Source organism: Uranotaenia lowii, chromosome 2, assembly GCF_029784155.1.
Source record: "Uranotaenia lowii strain MFRU-FL chromosome 2, ASM2978415v1, whole genome shotgun sequence".
In the NCBI taxonomy this organism is placed as follows: Eukaryota; Metazoa; Arthropoda; class Insecta; order Diptera; family Culicidae; genus Uranotaenia; species Uranotaenia lowii.
The window spans coordinates 336,971,451-336,987,258 of record NC_073692.1 but is presented as its reverse complement, the minus strand read 5'-3'; the positions used below and the strand labels follow the sequence as shown (position 1 = coordinate 336,987,258).

The 15,808-nt window shown below is 36.8% G+C and overlaps 1 protein-coding gene across 1 annotated transcript in view; it reads right to left on the bottom strand.

The window, feature by feature from the left end:
- Positions 1 to 13,486, bottom strand: part of LOC129749329 (uncharacterized) — a 28,858-nt gene extending 15,372 nt beyond the window's left edge. Inside the window, exons 1-2 of the mRNA XM_055744268.1 lie at positions 12,768 to 13,486; positions 12,518 to 12,702 (exon numbers count right to left, since the gene is read on the bottom strand). Coding sequence (XP_055600243.1) covers positions 12,518 to 12,702; positions 12,768 to 13,406 — 824 coding nt within the window. The 5' untranslated portion in view covers positions 13,407 to 13,486. The remainder of the gene's footprint in view (positions 1 to 12,517; positions 12,703 to 12,767) is intronic.
- Between the last annotated feature and the right edge of the window lie 2,322 nt (positions 13,487 to 15,808).

Sequence of the window (15,808 nt, the reverse complement as noted above, 5' to 3'; positions counted from 1 at the left end):
GCTATTATGTATGGAGTGCAAATTGCACTTCAAAAGAAGATTATGTTCAGAACAATTTATTTCTGTTCAGATAGCCAAGCAGCTATCAAATCACTCAGTGCTTCCAGTTCTAGATCAAAACTGGTAATCGCATGCCGGAAAGCAATCGAAGAGCTTGCTGAAGGCAATGGATTAAACCTTCTATGGGTACCCGGACATAAGGGAATTTTTGGAAACGAATGCGCCGACGAACTCGCTAGAGCTGGGTCGGAAAAGGAATTTTACGGACCAGAGCCGGCTGTCCCAATATCACCATGTTGGTTCAGAAACCAAATTCAAACTTGGTACTCTAACCAGCATGAACGATACTGGGAAGAGTTGGACACTTGTCGTCAAACTAAATTATTTTTAGAAAAACCATCTCCAATCATATCGAGTTACTTATTAACTTTAAATAAATCTCATTGCAGCATCTTGATCAGAGCACTCTCCGGTCATTGTAAACTCAACTATCACATGCACAACATTCAGCGTGCTGAATCTCCAGTATGTGGTAGTTGTGAATCAGATGTGGAAGATCCCTTCCATCTTATATGTAACTGTCCCTCATTTGCCAGACTACGTTTTCGTACTCTGGGATCTTACGCTTTAAGCGAATCTGAGTTTAAGAAATTAAACTTAAAAAACATTCTATCATTCCTTACCGAATGTAGAAAAGAGCTTTAATGCTAATAATCCCTAGTGGAAAGGCTTTATGCCATCTTAAATAGATTGAATTTATTTCTTCCTTTTATAGGTTTTTCAGGTTTCTCAGGTAAATGATGAAATCTTGGATAAAAAAAAGGCTAGGCACAATTTTCCCGTATGTTTGGATAACGTGCCGCTATTAAGCCTACCCCCATTCTGATACCTGATACCTGTATGCAGCTGCAAAAGGAAACCTAACAGGTAATAGCAAAAATTTATGTTTTTTGGAATAAAAAATTCTAGCTTACCAATTGTTGGGTCTTTCCCAAATTTTGAAGGAATGTTAATTAACTTATCTTAACAAACTGCAATTGAAAATCTGCATTTGGCTCTATTTATCGGGCATTGTTCCGAATGCATCTGAGGAAATCGTTTTGCAATTTGTGCGTTCGCAACTTGGTACTGAGGAAGTTCAGCTGAAAAAGTTGGTTCCCAAGGGCAAAGAGGTCAGCACTTTGTCTTTCGTTTCTTTCAAAGTTGGCATTTCACTGGATTTGAAAGAAAAAGCTCTGTCGTCAGAAACATGGCCTGCAGGTATCCGTTTCCGCGAGTTCGTTGATAGTACCTCCGATCGTTTTTTCCCGAACCCGAAGCAGCCCCGAATGGATTTCAAACCGAAACACTTAACACCGTTTGCGACTCCAATCTAATTGGACCTACCTACGTTAATTTTCAATTGCGCTATGAAACTTCCGTAACTGATACTCAACCCCCGCTAGTACCAGCTTCTTTCGATGCATCTGCTCTTACACAACTCCCCACAAAGAAACCGAACGCTAAACTCACGTTGTACTACCAGAATGCAGGCGGTTTGCGCACCAAGACAAATGAGTTTTCTCTAGCACTGTCTTCATGCGACTATGACATCATCATGATTACTGAAACTTGGCTTAAGAGTGACATAGGCAATAGTGAACTAGCTTCGAATTTTAATATTTACCGTACCGATAGAAATTGCAGCACTAGTAATCTGAGACGTGGAGGAGGAGTACTGATTGCAGTAAATAACAACATTGACGCGGTTTCTGTCGCAATTCCCGGATGTGATCATCTTGAACAAGTCGTTGTGCGAATCAGGAATCAGTGTCAATACATCTACCTGTGCTGTGTATACTTCAGGCCAAATAGCGAAACTTCTTTATATGCGTCGCACATGTCTGCTCTTGATCACATAATGAACATTGCTACTAGCCAGGACATTATCATCGTAGCTGGGGATTATAATCTACCCAATCTAAACAGGAGCTTTGATGAAGATTCGAATGTATTTCTGCCGGTGAACGCCTCCACTGAGCAGGAGCTAGCTGTGATAGAATCAACCATAGCTTCTGGGTTGTCTCAAATGTGCTCGCTCGTCAACGCAAATGGAAGAATTCTCGACCTTATGTTTATTAATAGACCTGATCTTGCCGAAGTTGTACACCCACCATGTGCAATTTTGTGCACTGACCGACATCACCAACCGTGTGTGATGATAGTGCATTATTTATCTGATGAGTTTATGGACACCGCAAGTACCCACCAGCAAAGTTTGGATTTTACGCATTGCGATACAGATCACGTTATTGAACTGTTGATGAACATGAACTGGCAAGCAGAGCTTGAAGATCTGAGTGTAGATGACGCGGTATCTACCTTCTACTATCATATGTGGGAGATTTTACGAGCGCACACACCTCCTAGACGGTTGCGCCGACAAAAGACTTATAATCAACCTTGGTGGAACTCTGAACTTCGGAGAAGTCGTAACGTTGTTCGTAAAGCCCGCAAACGATACTTTCGAGACAAGACTGATGAAAACAAATCATTCCTCTCTAGATTAGAGACTGAATATTCGGCAATTCGTAACGCTGCCTTTGATCAGTATATTTTGAACATCGAACGTAACGTTAAACAGGATCCTTCCTCTTTCTGGAAATATATCAATAGTCGTCGACTCGGTAATTCTATTCCTTCTTCAGTAACGTTTCAAGAACGGACATCGGAATGCGTTAAGGATTCTGCTGGTTTGTTTGCCGAACTTTTCAGTAGCGTGTATAGCTCTCACACTCCAGACTGCACTAATGATTACTTTGGAACACTGCAAAACCGTGACATTAGATTCCCACAGCCCGTATTTTCAGACCAGGAGGTTCTAAAAGTATTGGTATCTATGGATTCTTCGAAAGGTTCGGGGCCTGATGGGATCCCAACGTCGTTGGTCTCCAGAATTGCTGTATCACTTGCCACGCCACTTAGCATGATTTTCAATCTATCGATATCGGAAGGTGTCTTTCCTGCTCTTTGGAAAATGGCATCTATTTCTCCAATTCATAAGTCTGGAAACGCTCATCGTGTAGAAAATTACCGACCAATATCAATTCTTTGCTGCTTCTCTAAAGTTTTTGAAGTGCTGATGTACGAAAGGTTGTATACTGCAGCTGTCCCGTTACTCACGGAGGTCCAGCACGGCTTTGTCAAGAAAAGGTCAACGTTGACAAATTTAATGTGCTATGCCAGCGAACTGCATACCGCAACATATAAGAAACTGCAAGTGGACTCAATATACATTGACTTCGCCAAGGCCTTCGATAAAGTTCCACACAGAATCGTCATAGAAAAACTTACTCGCTACGGCTTTCCTGTATGGGTAACAAAATGGTTGTCGTCGTACCTGCTTAACCGTCGAGGTTTTATCAACATTCGTGGTACTCACTCTACTGTGTTCAACATGCCGTCTGGTGTACCGCAGGGCAGCCACTTAGGACCGCTTATTTTCGTGCTGTTTATAAACGATTTAGCATCATGCCTTCAATCACCGAAACTACTGTTTGCTGATGACTTAAAAATCTATCGAATCATAGATTCAATAGTGGATTGCGCTGCGCTTCAAGATGATATCGACAGATTACTGGCGTGGTGCAATATACATGGAAGTCAATGGCGGTAAGTGTAAGTGCATAAGCTTCTTTAGAAGTAGATCCTCAATCGTTTACGACTACGCTTTAAGTGGAAGCTCACTCGAAAGGGTAACCTCCATAAAAGATCTTGGGGTTACTTTTGATCAAAAGCTCACTTTTTCCCAGAATGTCGCGACGACTACAGCCAAAGGCTTTGCTTTGCTCGGTTTTCTTCGTCGGAATACGTCAAGTTTTGAAGACCCGTACGCATTGAAAACTTTATTCTGCTCGCTAGTACGCAGCGTCTTAGAATATGCGGTTCCAGTTTGGGCACCCTACCACTCCGTCCACAGCGACAGGATTGAAAGAATCCAGAAAAAAATTCTGCGGTACGCGTTACGCCGTCTGCCCTGGCAAGATCCCGTACGGCTACCTCCTTACTCTGAGAGGTGTGGCCTACTATCAATGAGTCAAAGAAGAAACTATCTGCAACGAATCTTCATCTACGATATTTTGACCAACGCTATTGACTGTCCCCAACTGCTCCAGAGTTTAAACCTCTACGCTCCAGCCCGACAACTTCGCAATCAGTTGATTTTTTGGTTGCCAATAAGCAGAACAGTATTTGGACAAAATCACCCCTTACACCGATGTTGTCAAGCTTTTAATGTTGTCTCGCACTTATTTGACTTTCATTTATCTAAATCTTTGTTAAAAAGTGCAATCCGTGATGTAAATTAATTTTTAACTAATTTTTAATAGTATTGTAATCTTATTTATAAGTTAGCTTTTAATATTAAGTCTGTATGGCAGTAGTCAAAGACTCAAATAAATAAGTTTTCATTCAAAAATATGTGGAAATCTCAGAAGGGTTTTTGAAGTAGTAAAAATTTGACCTTTTTTGTTGTCGATTTGCGATCACTATTTTTCCTAAAACTTACAATAATCTCTGAACTTTCTTCTTTTAATTTATATCCATCATTTTTTTTGAAAATCCTAACCAAATCAGAGAAAATGTTTACATTTTTTGCACGCACACGATCTGTCAAAAATTAGCTTCGAAATCGCGAATGAAATGTTCAATCTTACGCGCTGCCTTCTATACTAAGGTTGCCAGAATTTTTTCAGCATATATCCGGGCAATTTTGTATAAAAACCTGGCAAAATCCAGGCATTTGATTTCAAATGATGACCATAAATCCGGGCAAATTTGTAAAAATCCAGAAATTACTCAAGAAAATAGTTTTTTTTTTTCATCAAACCTTCTTGACAGATTGCATTTAAAGTAGAGATGTACCGAATAGTGATATTCGGCGAACGGCCGAATACCGAATATTCACTTTTTCAACTATTCGGCCAAACGAATATTCGGCCGAATATTCGGTCAAATATTCTATTGAGTTTTTAAGGAAAAAAAAAATTCGCAGTTATTTTAATGCTTTCTATTTTTTCCATATTAATGCCCCTCAGGTTTTTAGTCAGTTATTATTCAACCAGATGATATTATCGGATGATGTATTAAAAGATAATTTTAAGTAGGGATCTTTCTGATTTTTAAAATGTCACCAATAATTGAAAAGACATCAGATGACTAGTCGCTTCTGGGGCGTTTATCTCCAAAAATATTGCGTTCCTGTGAAATCTGGGACAAAACATGTCGAAACACGTGCCAAGCTATTTAAATTTGCTTCTTTGATATTGAGTTAGATGAAGGTCGATTTTGAGCAAGATATCCTTAAAATAGTTGTTGAAAAGGACGATGATTTTTAACCTTCAGCATACCCTAGTTTCAACCACACGTATCCACACGGTCAGGTATTCAAGACGATTTTTTGAAAAAAAAAACGAATATAAAAAAGGTCAAAATTTATGTTTATTTTGAAATTTTGGAAATATCGTTATTGAACACAAAATCTAGAAGTTTTCGAAGAGAAATTTGATTTTTTTATTTGACTTAGCAAATAATCTTACAATATATGGGAAATTTTAAACAATATCTGGACATCCCGGTCAGATTTAACTTATCTGGAATCTTTACTGGATTTATGAGCAAGCCTGAATATATCCGAAAAAAATCTGGAATAAACTATAACACTGGTGACAGCCAAAAATTAGTCTGGGGTTTCTCAGCTGATTTTGTGTCCTGAGTTAGAATATCACATTGATTTTGCTGTATCAGGTCAACTTTTTGAGATACAGCCATATGGCTATATACGCTTCAATATGTTAGTAATAGGGGTTTTGAGTTCAATCTATGTAATTATAAAATTAACTTATTACCAAAATTAACAAAATTTATTATCTGAAAGTAGGCTACATATTTCTATTACTATTTCAGGTTATTAATATGGCTTCTGCTCGACATTCATGCATGAATAAGCCTGACGTTTTCTGCTACATCTGCGGAGAATACACGCTGGCAGCGGACAGGAAGAACATCACAGGCTTTGTGAAGAGCGCATACCAGGCTTACTTTACAGTCAAGCTGGGTGACCAAGATAAGTCCTGGGCACCGCACAAGATGTGCAAGACGTGCGTGGAATACCTCCGGCGGTGGACGACGGGCACGAAAACTTCACTGAAGTTCGGGATACCGATGGTTCGGAGGGAGCCGTCTGACCATGCATCGGATTGTTACTTCTGCGCAATCAATACTACTGGTATCAACCGGAAGAATCGGCACAGCCTCCAGTACCCCGACCTTCCATCTGCCCGCCGTCCAGTACCATCGTTCACAGAGCTTCCTCACAGCGACGACGAGGCTACCACTGCCAGTACAGACAAGGGAGGATATGCAGAAGAGTATGAAGCACGAGATGGTCCGCAGCCCTTTTCACAATGTGAGCTTAATGATCTTGTTCGGGATCTCAGCTTGTCAAAGACTTCCTCCGAGCTGTTGGCCTCCAGACTCAAAGAGAAAAATCTACTTGGCGAGGACGCGCGTATCACTTACTTTCGTAGAAGGCATGAGAACTACATGGGCTACTTCTGCCAGGAGGAAGACCTAGTGTACTGCCGAGATTTCGCCGGTCTTCTTGTTAAACTCGGGGCTCCTCACTACGATCCGAGAGAATGGCGACTGTTTATTGACAGCTGTAAGCGCTCTTTGAAGTGTGTGCTCCTCCACAACGGGAACCAGTTCGCCTCAATCCCTCTTGCGCACTCTACAAATCTTGTAGAGAAATATGAAGCAGTGAAGTACGTGCTCGACAAAATCCAATATGAGCAGCACCAATGGATCATCTGTGTCGACTTCAAGATGGTGAACTTTCTACTTGGTCAACAGTCCGGGTCACGAAGTACCCATGCTTTATATGTATGTGGGACAGTTGAGACAGAGCCCACCACTATGTTAAGAAAGAGTGGCCGGCACGAGAGCAGTTAGTACCTGGGGCGAGAAACATCATAAACGAACCTCTTGTTGACCGGGAGAAGATATTGATCCCACCACTACACATGAAGCTAGGGTTAATGAAACAGTTCACGCGCGCCCTGGACAAGGATGGGAAATGCTTCAACTACCTGTGCAAAGCCTTTCCTCGACTGACCATTGAGAAGCTGAAGGCAGGCATTTTCGATGGCCCACAGATACGGCAGCTGATGAAGGACGCAGAGTCTGAAAACTCCATGAACACACTAGAGCGCGCTGCGTGGAAATCGTTTGTGCAGGTGGTGATCAACTTCCTGGGGAACACGAAGGCAGCAAACCACGCCACACTCGTCAGCAGCATGATAGAGGCCTTCCAAAAACTGGGGTGTTTGATGAGTATAAAGATGCACTTCTTGTTCTCACATATGGAGAAGTTTCCTGAAAACCTAGGGGCGATGAGCGACGAGCAGGGAGAAAGGTTCCATCAAGACATGCGCCAAATGGAGGAGAGGTACCAGGGGAGGTGGGACGCAGTCATGATGGCGGACTACTGCTGGTCGCTGAAGAGAGACAACCCAGCAGCTGCTTACAAACGGGAATCGAAGAAACGGCGATTTATGCCGTAAACTCTAAACTTTTGTGTCTCGTTACGCTCATTCTTATACTAATATTATGCTAATATGCTTATCAAATTTCTTAGATTAAATAAAAACTGATAGAATTTGCATATGTTGACTTTTATTTCTTAAGAAAAACCGAGAAAATCGTCAGGGGTTTCTCAGCTGAGGAATCGCAGAAATTTGTTTTTTGGCAAAAAATTGACTTTTAAAAATTTATGTATTCTAATATCCTGACCTGATTGAACAAAACCATGGTCATTTTCGGACTCAGGGCGTCAATATTAGTCTAATTCAGTTGGAAAACCCTGGACTATTTTCAAAAAATCTTTTTTTGTTACTCAGTGTAATCAAAGTATAAAGCGATACTTGTCAGCATTCTTCTGTACGTTCTACAGTGAAAGATACGCGGATACACCTTCGATGTTTTGCTGAAACCATAAGTTTTTAATGATTGTGTAGATTTGACAACATTACTTTTGAATATTTTATTAACTTTCCAAAATCATTTGAAGAGTTTACAAGTCTGTAGTAGATATTCGGCCGAATACTTAGCTCAACTATTCGGTGAGCCGAATATTCGGCTTAACAGTTTTTCGGCGGTATTCGGCTGACTGAATATTTGGTACATCTCTAATTTAAAGCTTTCAAAAAACCTTTCATTACAACTTTTAAAAAAATTTCTTAAAAAATCGTTTTGGATGCATAAATAAAATTAATTTACATCACAATTCGTTTTTTTGTATGGTTTGCCAACAAAAGTTAATAAATCCGGGCATTTTTAATGAAATCCGGGCAACCAGACCAGGTATTAAATACTAGCTGACCCGGCAAACTTTGATGAGCCTTCAAATTTTCACAAAAATAATGATAATATTAATAGAGGGTGAATGATAACTTATTTTCATAAAATCAGAAATTACCACAAAATGGGAAGAATCAGGGCAGATTTTGGACTATGTTCGTAATATTTCTGTCAAATCCAATATTAAGCAGACCTTTACACTGTCGTGATATGCCGAAGTGACGTATATGCCATTTTAAATTTTCGCTTTTAAGAGTATTTTTATCTTTTTCCCCATTTTCTACTTCTTTGGGATTTTTCATAAAATATGATATTGTCTACAGATCACATTTTATGAAAAGTCCCGGAGAAGTGGAGAATGGGGAGAAAGAGAAAAACGCTCTTATTGGCGAAAACTAAAAATGACATACCTATACGTCATTTCGGCATATCACCGCAGAACAGAACTCAATCAAAAAGAAAATTGTAATTATTTTTACTATCATTCTTCAAACAGCAATTTTTATTCATTCCCCAAGTGGGATGATTATAAACAGTAGCTTATCAATCGAGGAAAACGTTCATTTGAGCTTCCATCATATTGAACGTGGATAAATGCGTTTTTTTTTCGCTTCGCAGTTTTTCGCTTATTCAAATTCCCTTTATCATCCATCACCCATACAACAAATTCCAAATAACATTCTAAATTTGAATATCTGTTACCTGAATTTATTTTTATTATCTACTTTTTATTATATGATCTTCTTCTCAATTTACATTGCATATAATTAATCAAAGCCCGAATGCTTAAGCTTTGGTCAAATTCAATTAGACACATTCCACGCGTTTGTACCGTTCAAAAGTGATTTTTATCCGATCGCGTATCAAAAAGATCTCAAACTTGTCTATTATTTTGATAATTCAAATCACACAATCGCGTTTTATATAATTTTGAAAATCTTTTTTTTTTGTTGGAAAAAGTGGTTATTTTGACAACTTTTCAAAAATATTTCATAAAAATATATGGATTAATTTGTTTTGGAAAAACTTAAAACGTTTTGAAGCCAAATACACTGCTTCATTTTGTAGAAAAAAAAATTGTTTATATCCAATGTGGTTGTTTTGAAAAGCGAAAAAAACCAGTCGCAAATGAGTGAATTCACGTCACAAAAAAAGGTTCTTTTTGATTTTTCGAGAAAACTTTGACGTTTCGGACATAAAAAAGTGAGATCTTCTTTGAAAATGATGATTCGACTCTAAAACACTGAATTTTATAGAAAACGGTTGGAATCTAGCTGAGTTACAACAGCGCGAATAAGTGAATTCACGTTACAAAATTTTATTTTTTGTAAAATTCAATGAGGGGAATATGCTCTGAAAGCTGTTTTAACCCTCCAAATGCACAGTGGTCAAAAATGCGAAAAACGTGATCGTTTTTCGATGTCTTCGGAGCTATATAATAATCAGCTATATAATAAACTACTTTTATTTTTCCGATTAATCCCCCTACAAGTGAGATAAAATTTCTAACTTCTCTGTTATAGACTTTAGCTCTTCGATGTCTTCGACAAACTTGTTTATAATCAAGTTTTCCACAACTTTGTCTCAGATGTCAAGTTTCTAAATAATTGTTCTCCGAGCTATCGGCTAAATAAGAATCTTAATCTCTAAAAATCAGTTTATTATTAATAACTTTTTTCAGTTAATTTTAAGTTTAATAATATGTTCCACAAAGTTGTTTGTCGTACTAAAATACATCACTTTGTTGAACATTTCAAGTTTGTAAAATGTGATACTGCAGAGCTATGTTAAAAAGATTACCGAAAATAGTGCTTTTTCACGCCCTATTTAACAAACACTGGGCAATATCGAGCAGCCCGCTTTAAATGCAAATTAAAGTCAAAGATTTCATCTACAAGATGCAGGTACAACCGTCTGTATTCACTCGTATTCAGGCGAGATACATCAATTTTTCTTCTCCATGTTTGCATTAAAAATAAAGATTTGTTTTATACTTAGCGTATTCTACTACGTGTGTTTTCTTCTAGTTTTTCCCTGCGCGATGTCAGAAGCAAAGGTTTGGAAGCGCATTTGTATTATCAGCATCATATAAATATGATCATCATAGAAATTTTATCTCACTTGTAGGGGGATTATTCACGATCACGTTTTTCGCATTTTTGACCACTGTGAGATGGTCTGATTCTTACAAATCGAACATAATTTAGTCGATTTTTTAATAAGTTCGTTAAATATAAATACAAAATGAATGAAAAAAAAAATTTTTTTTTTTGGTGAATCTTAAAATGAAGACTATGAGAAACAGTAGTAATTTTAATGTATTTTTTTTTTATTCGATTATAGACCCTCAATATGTTGCTTTTCAAAAAGTGCCAATCAAAATAAGGAAAAAGTTAGGCTGTAGAAGTGATTGTAAAAGTCGGAACAACAAAATGTGCTTTTTTAAAGTGCACAGAAAATTTGAAGGCTCTAAAGAATGGTTCAGATATTTCGTGACGTGAATTCACTCGACAACCCTGTTCTGTTTAAACTGAGTGAATTGACGTCACAACTTCAAATAAGCATAACTTCGTTCTATGTTGTTCAATCGAGAAGTTGCGCACATCAAATTGCGGGTAATTATTTTTTCTACAACACATTTGAAGACACGGATATTCTATTTCTACAGAGAGAACAGGAAATCAAAGTAGTATGTACTGAAGTCAAAAATGGTTAATTCTATCGTGAATTCACGTCGCAAAAGTAAGCGATCACAACAAAAACAACTTAAATTTTGTAATGACCAAATTACATTCATTTTAAAGGAAATTCAATTTGCGACCGTTTGCTACAATTTTTTTCATTTTCCAGTAAATTGGTTGACTTCTAGAATGATAACAGTGCAGAAAAGTCCGGAAAACGATTTCACGTCACGGTGGAATGTTTCATTAGAACATTAGCAATATTTATCGAATTCAGATTTACAGCAACTTCATATGAAAGGGTTATAAAATCCCTTTTTTACAAAATGGCATTGAAAACTCTCAGTTTACGTAGAGAATTGAAGAAATTTCTATTTCATACTTGAAAACACTTTTTAAATTCAAAGAACGCATTTTCAGAGTCTTTAACTAATTTCATAGACTTGGATTTAGGATTGAGGAATATGTGATTAGATTTTTTTTTTGAAGTTTACTCAATAGTTTGATTTAATTGTGATCTTTATTTCAAAATCAGAAATGAAACATTTTTAACATTTGAGTTTAGTCAATGTTTAGTAGTACATATTATCAAAATTCCATTTTTTTTCTTAGTTGAGTTTCTCTCTTGAGACTAAAGTTATTATTTTCATGCATCTGACCCCTCTGATACTGAGTGTTTGATCTAATTATGAGTTTAACTTTCGTTTAGTTTTGAAGCATCTAAGCATGGAAGGAGAAAGAAGAGATTTTCTGATGATTCGTCAAATTAACATAACAAAATAACGGCGTAAATAAAGGCTACCAACATTTTTCTAGCACATATCCGGGCTGCTCTATCTAAAAACCTGATTATATCCGGCATTTGATTTCAAAATTTCAACCAAATTTAGTCAAAGTTCAGGAAATACTCAACAAAAATAAAGAAAAAAACACCTGACTATTTTTTTGTTCCATAGAAACACATCAGCTGATGTTGAATTATATTTTAAGCTTCTATAAACCGTTAATGATCATTTTGTTAAAACTTGCTCAAAAATGTCTTTTTCATTCATCAAAACCATAATAATTGAATAAGTTATTTAAAATTTTAGTATGATTTTGCAACTAAAGTGAATAAAATCGGGCTAAATTCTTGTTTTTTTTTTTTCAATGAAATTTGGGCACCGGGTCGGATTCAAGAAATAATCTTCATTTTCGTGGAAAAATATAAGGGGTGTTATTCTTATTTCGCACCCTTTTTTCATATTTTTAGTCCTCAACGCCAGTTGTTACATAAAAAAAAAGTAATCTATGGACAATTTGAAACAAATTGTAGAAAAAATTTTGGACGATTTTCAATCATTCATAGATTAACAAGCAAAACACATAGTGATAAAATTCACAGAAATTACTTACCGAAAATTACTTACCACCACAAGAAATTCACAGAAATCACTTACCGAAACCGTCCGACGCCATCGGTAAACTGCAAACTTGCCTCTAGTAGGGCGAGAGCGATTTTCAACCTAACCTTTAACGGGCTGTTGTAAAAATGATTCATAGTTTGGCCATCATCACTTTCGATCAGCGTGAATCCACCCTGGAAAATAAGCTTCGGTACCGGAAATCCATGTTTACCCAACATCTGAAAGCGTCAAGAAACGAACAATTACTATAAAACTTCCTCATAGAACCAACAGAATCAAAAACCTTTAGCATCAGTGGCTGAGCATTGGTTCTAATCAGCAGCAAATCCAGCAGTTCGGTTTCGGTGAACTCGAGCAGCAGCCATCCCAGTGCTTTCATATCTCCAGAAGGACAAACGGTGCAACCATCGACTACGGACTTATCCAGCACTCGTCTTCTCAGTCTTTTCAGAAATCGTTCATCATTCGCTAATCGGCAATCGCTTCGGGTGATGTTCAACTCCCGACAGAGTTCGTTCCGCAACGATTCCATCTTACTGTTCAGGTTTAGATTTCTTACAACCACCGATTGTTGGCCATCCAGTTGGGCAAATAGCACACGTTGAGGATCGAATGGGTCTATCAGAATGTTTGCAAGGTCATCCGTTCGTATTCTAATTCGTTGCCGGAAGAAATCACAATCCGTTGTTTCCCGGAAGCAATCTGCACAGAGCTCCCGAGTGTCATATTCGCACTGCTGGGTCAAATGTTCTCCGGTTACGAAATCCTCTCGAGGTAGGTACTTGAAAACGAAACAAATCAAGAGCACTGAGACGTTGAGTTTCCAAAACAGTGGTCGGTACTTCGTTGGTTTAACGGAATCCTTGATAAGTTTCTTCAGAGCGGCTTGTGATTTAGGAGTCATGCGCTTTTTTAGGGTCATAGTTGAATTGCTAATTTTACAAATATTCTATTACAAATCTACACATTTTTTTAATTTTTTAAGCGATTTTTAGCACACAACCTTTAATATTTGAACGTAAACAATTAAATGACGTTCTGATTCGATTCACAATTATAGTGTTTGAAAACAATCGGTTTATAGCAAGAGTTTGATATCCATAAATTATACCAAGTAGATATCAGGGATTTCTAACAGTTTTGTTTAAAAAAAAAAAGATGATTGTGTCAGGTGATCCAAAATTAGCGCAGATAATTTTCCAACTAAATGAAAAAATCGAAAATAACGAGAATATAACATTAACTTACTCTTAAAGCTTACTTATTTAAGAAATGGGATAGTTACGAATGCGTGTATCTCAAAAACCATTCGTTTGATCGAAATACTTTCTATGAAGCAAATGAAGATAATCTCATGATAATTCATGAAAAAATTTGGAAAAAAATATTTTTTGTTTTTTGTAAAAAAAAGTCTACTTTATTCTTGATATCTCACATCGGATGGCGCACACATTTTTCAGTCATCATTTTGGTCAGTTTTTCCAACTTTTACTTCGTCTAAACTGTATTTTAGGTGGCTGCATCCTCCTTCTTCAATTTCTACTACTTTTCGGTCCAATACTTCTCTTTTAAAAGAAACTGAGGGCAATTTAGTGGATACAACTGTTTAGAAATTAACAAAACTTTATTATTTTTGAGCCATTTAAATGCGTTTTCAATGGAATTTCTGCTGGTAAAACCAGACAATAACGAAGTAAAACCATCATAAGATTAATATTAAAGTATAATCGGTTATAATAGATCGTAGGTTCCGAACTATACATACAAGATTACTCTTTTGAGGCTTTTAAAAACAGCAAAAACCAATTTTTTCGTATTGAAAATTGTTGTTTTTTTCACAGGAGCAGAATCTTAGCATATCATTGTATTTTATACAAAAAAAAAATAGCAAATACATACATTAATATGCTAGGGACCTAACCACGAGCAGACATGTTATGGGATTCAAACGCTAGAATTTGTTTGTTTGATATAGGGGTTTTGATAAGTTTTGTCGTCCATCAGAATACATCTGTCTTATAGCTTCGGTACCGGCTATACAGCTTAGGAGCAACAAATTTTTGTTTGAGGTTAAGTTTGCATGCCTTATAACGAGGCAACACTTTCAGTTTATCGAAGAAAAGAATTGCTGAACATTTCAGCGATCTACTCTTAGTTTTTTGCTTATTTAAAATTAAAAACTTTTGGTGTGAGACTTGACTTCTCTGATGACCCTTATACGTAGTTTCCGATCATGTGCTTCACTACAATGCTCGATTTGAACTTTGTGGACATTTTTGACAGTGTTTGCATACTTTCCTACCACTCACACACGGGCTGTTAAAGTACATATTTTTGTGAGTTAAGTATTTAAGAACGTTTTAAAACCAAAATGGAATCAACTGATCCGTGTTCAGAAGCGAGACAGTGTGTTTTCGGAATTCCGTATTTTTTAGGCACTTTTTTCCTGTTTTTTTTTTTAGTTTTTGTGGCCTGTTTGAGATGGTGAGTGCTTTTCAACCGACAATTGCTCTTTTGAAGACATAAACCGTTGAAAAATAAAAAAAAAAAAACCCGGAGAAACCTATGTGTCCGTTTTACCCGACCTTTAGGTATCCGTCTTACCCGCCTAAGCCACTTTTTTTCAAATCGTTTGTTGCTCAAGCCCTTCGACCTACATTCGTTGATTTTCCTCCAGATGGATAAAGAGGAACCTAACAGACACTCCACCTTTGAGAACGGTTGAAGTTTTCAAAAATGTTGTGAGTTTGAACTATTTTCTGAGTAGAGAAAATATTACATCAAATTTTGGATCCTCAGAGTTTTTATTTGTTTTGTTTACTGTTATGAGATCTTACTTGATGTAAATAAACAAAAGGTCTCTAAAGTGTCCTTACACTTAGGCAAACAAATTCTCATAATTAGATTTGTGCCGAACATTGTAATTTTCGAATTATTGAAAGTGTCCGTTTTACCCGACTTTCTCTACATATTTAAATTATTTTTGTTTCAGAACGAAATACTATATTAATCTATATTTTCTGAGACTTCAAAAATGATAAATTTAATTAAAATGGACAATTTTCTCGTTTTTATTCGTTTTTAAGCTTCTTTTAGCTATAGCGAATGCCATGTGTATTTCAAACAGCTGTCACCATTACGAGATCTTAAAACAACATTTCTTAGTCATTTAACGAAAAAAAAAATATATTTAAAAATAACTGCTCCTTGCAGTTTTATGATAATTTAAAAAAAAGTCCACCAAAAGGCGAGGTTGGGCACTAGAGCCCAGGGACGTAAATAAATAAAAAAAAAAACAGGAAAACTGAAAATAGGACCTTTGAT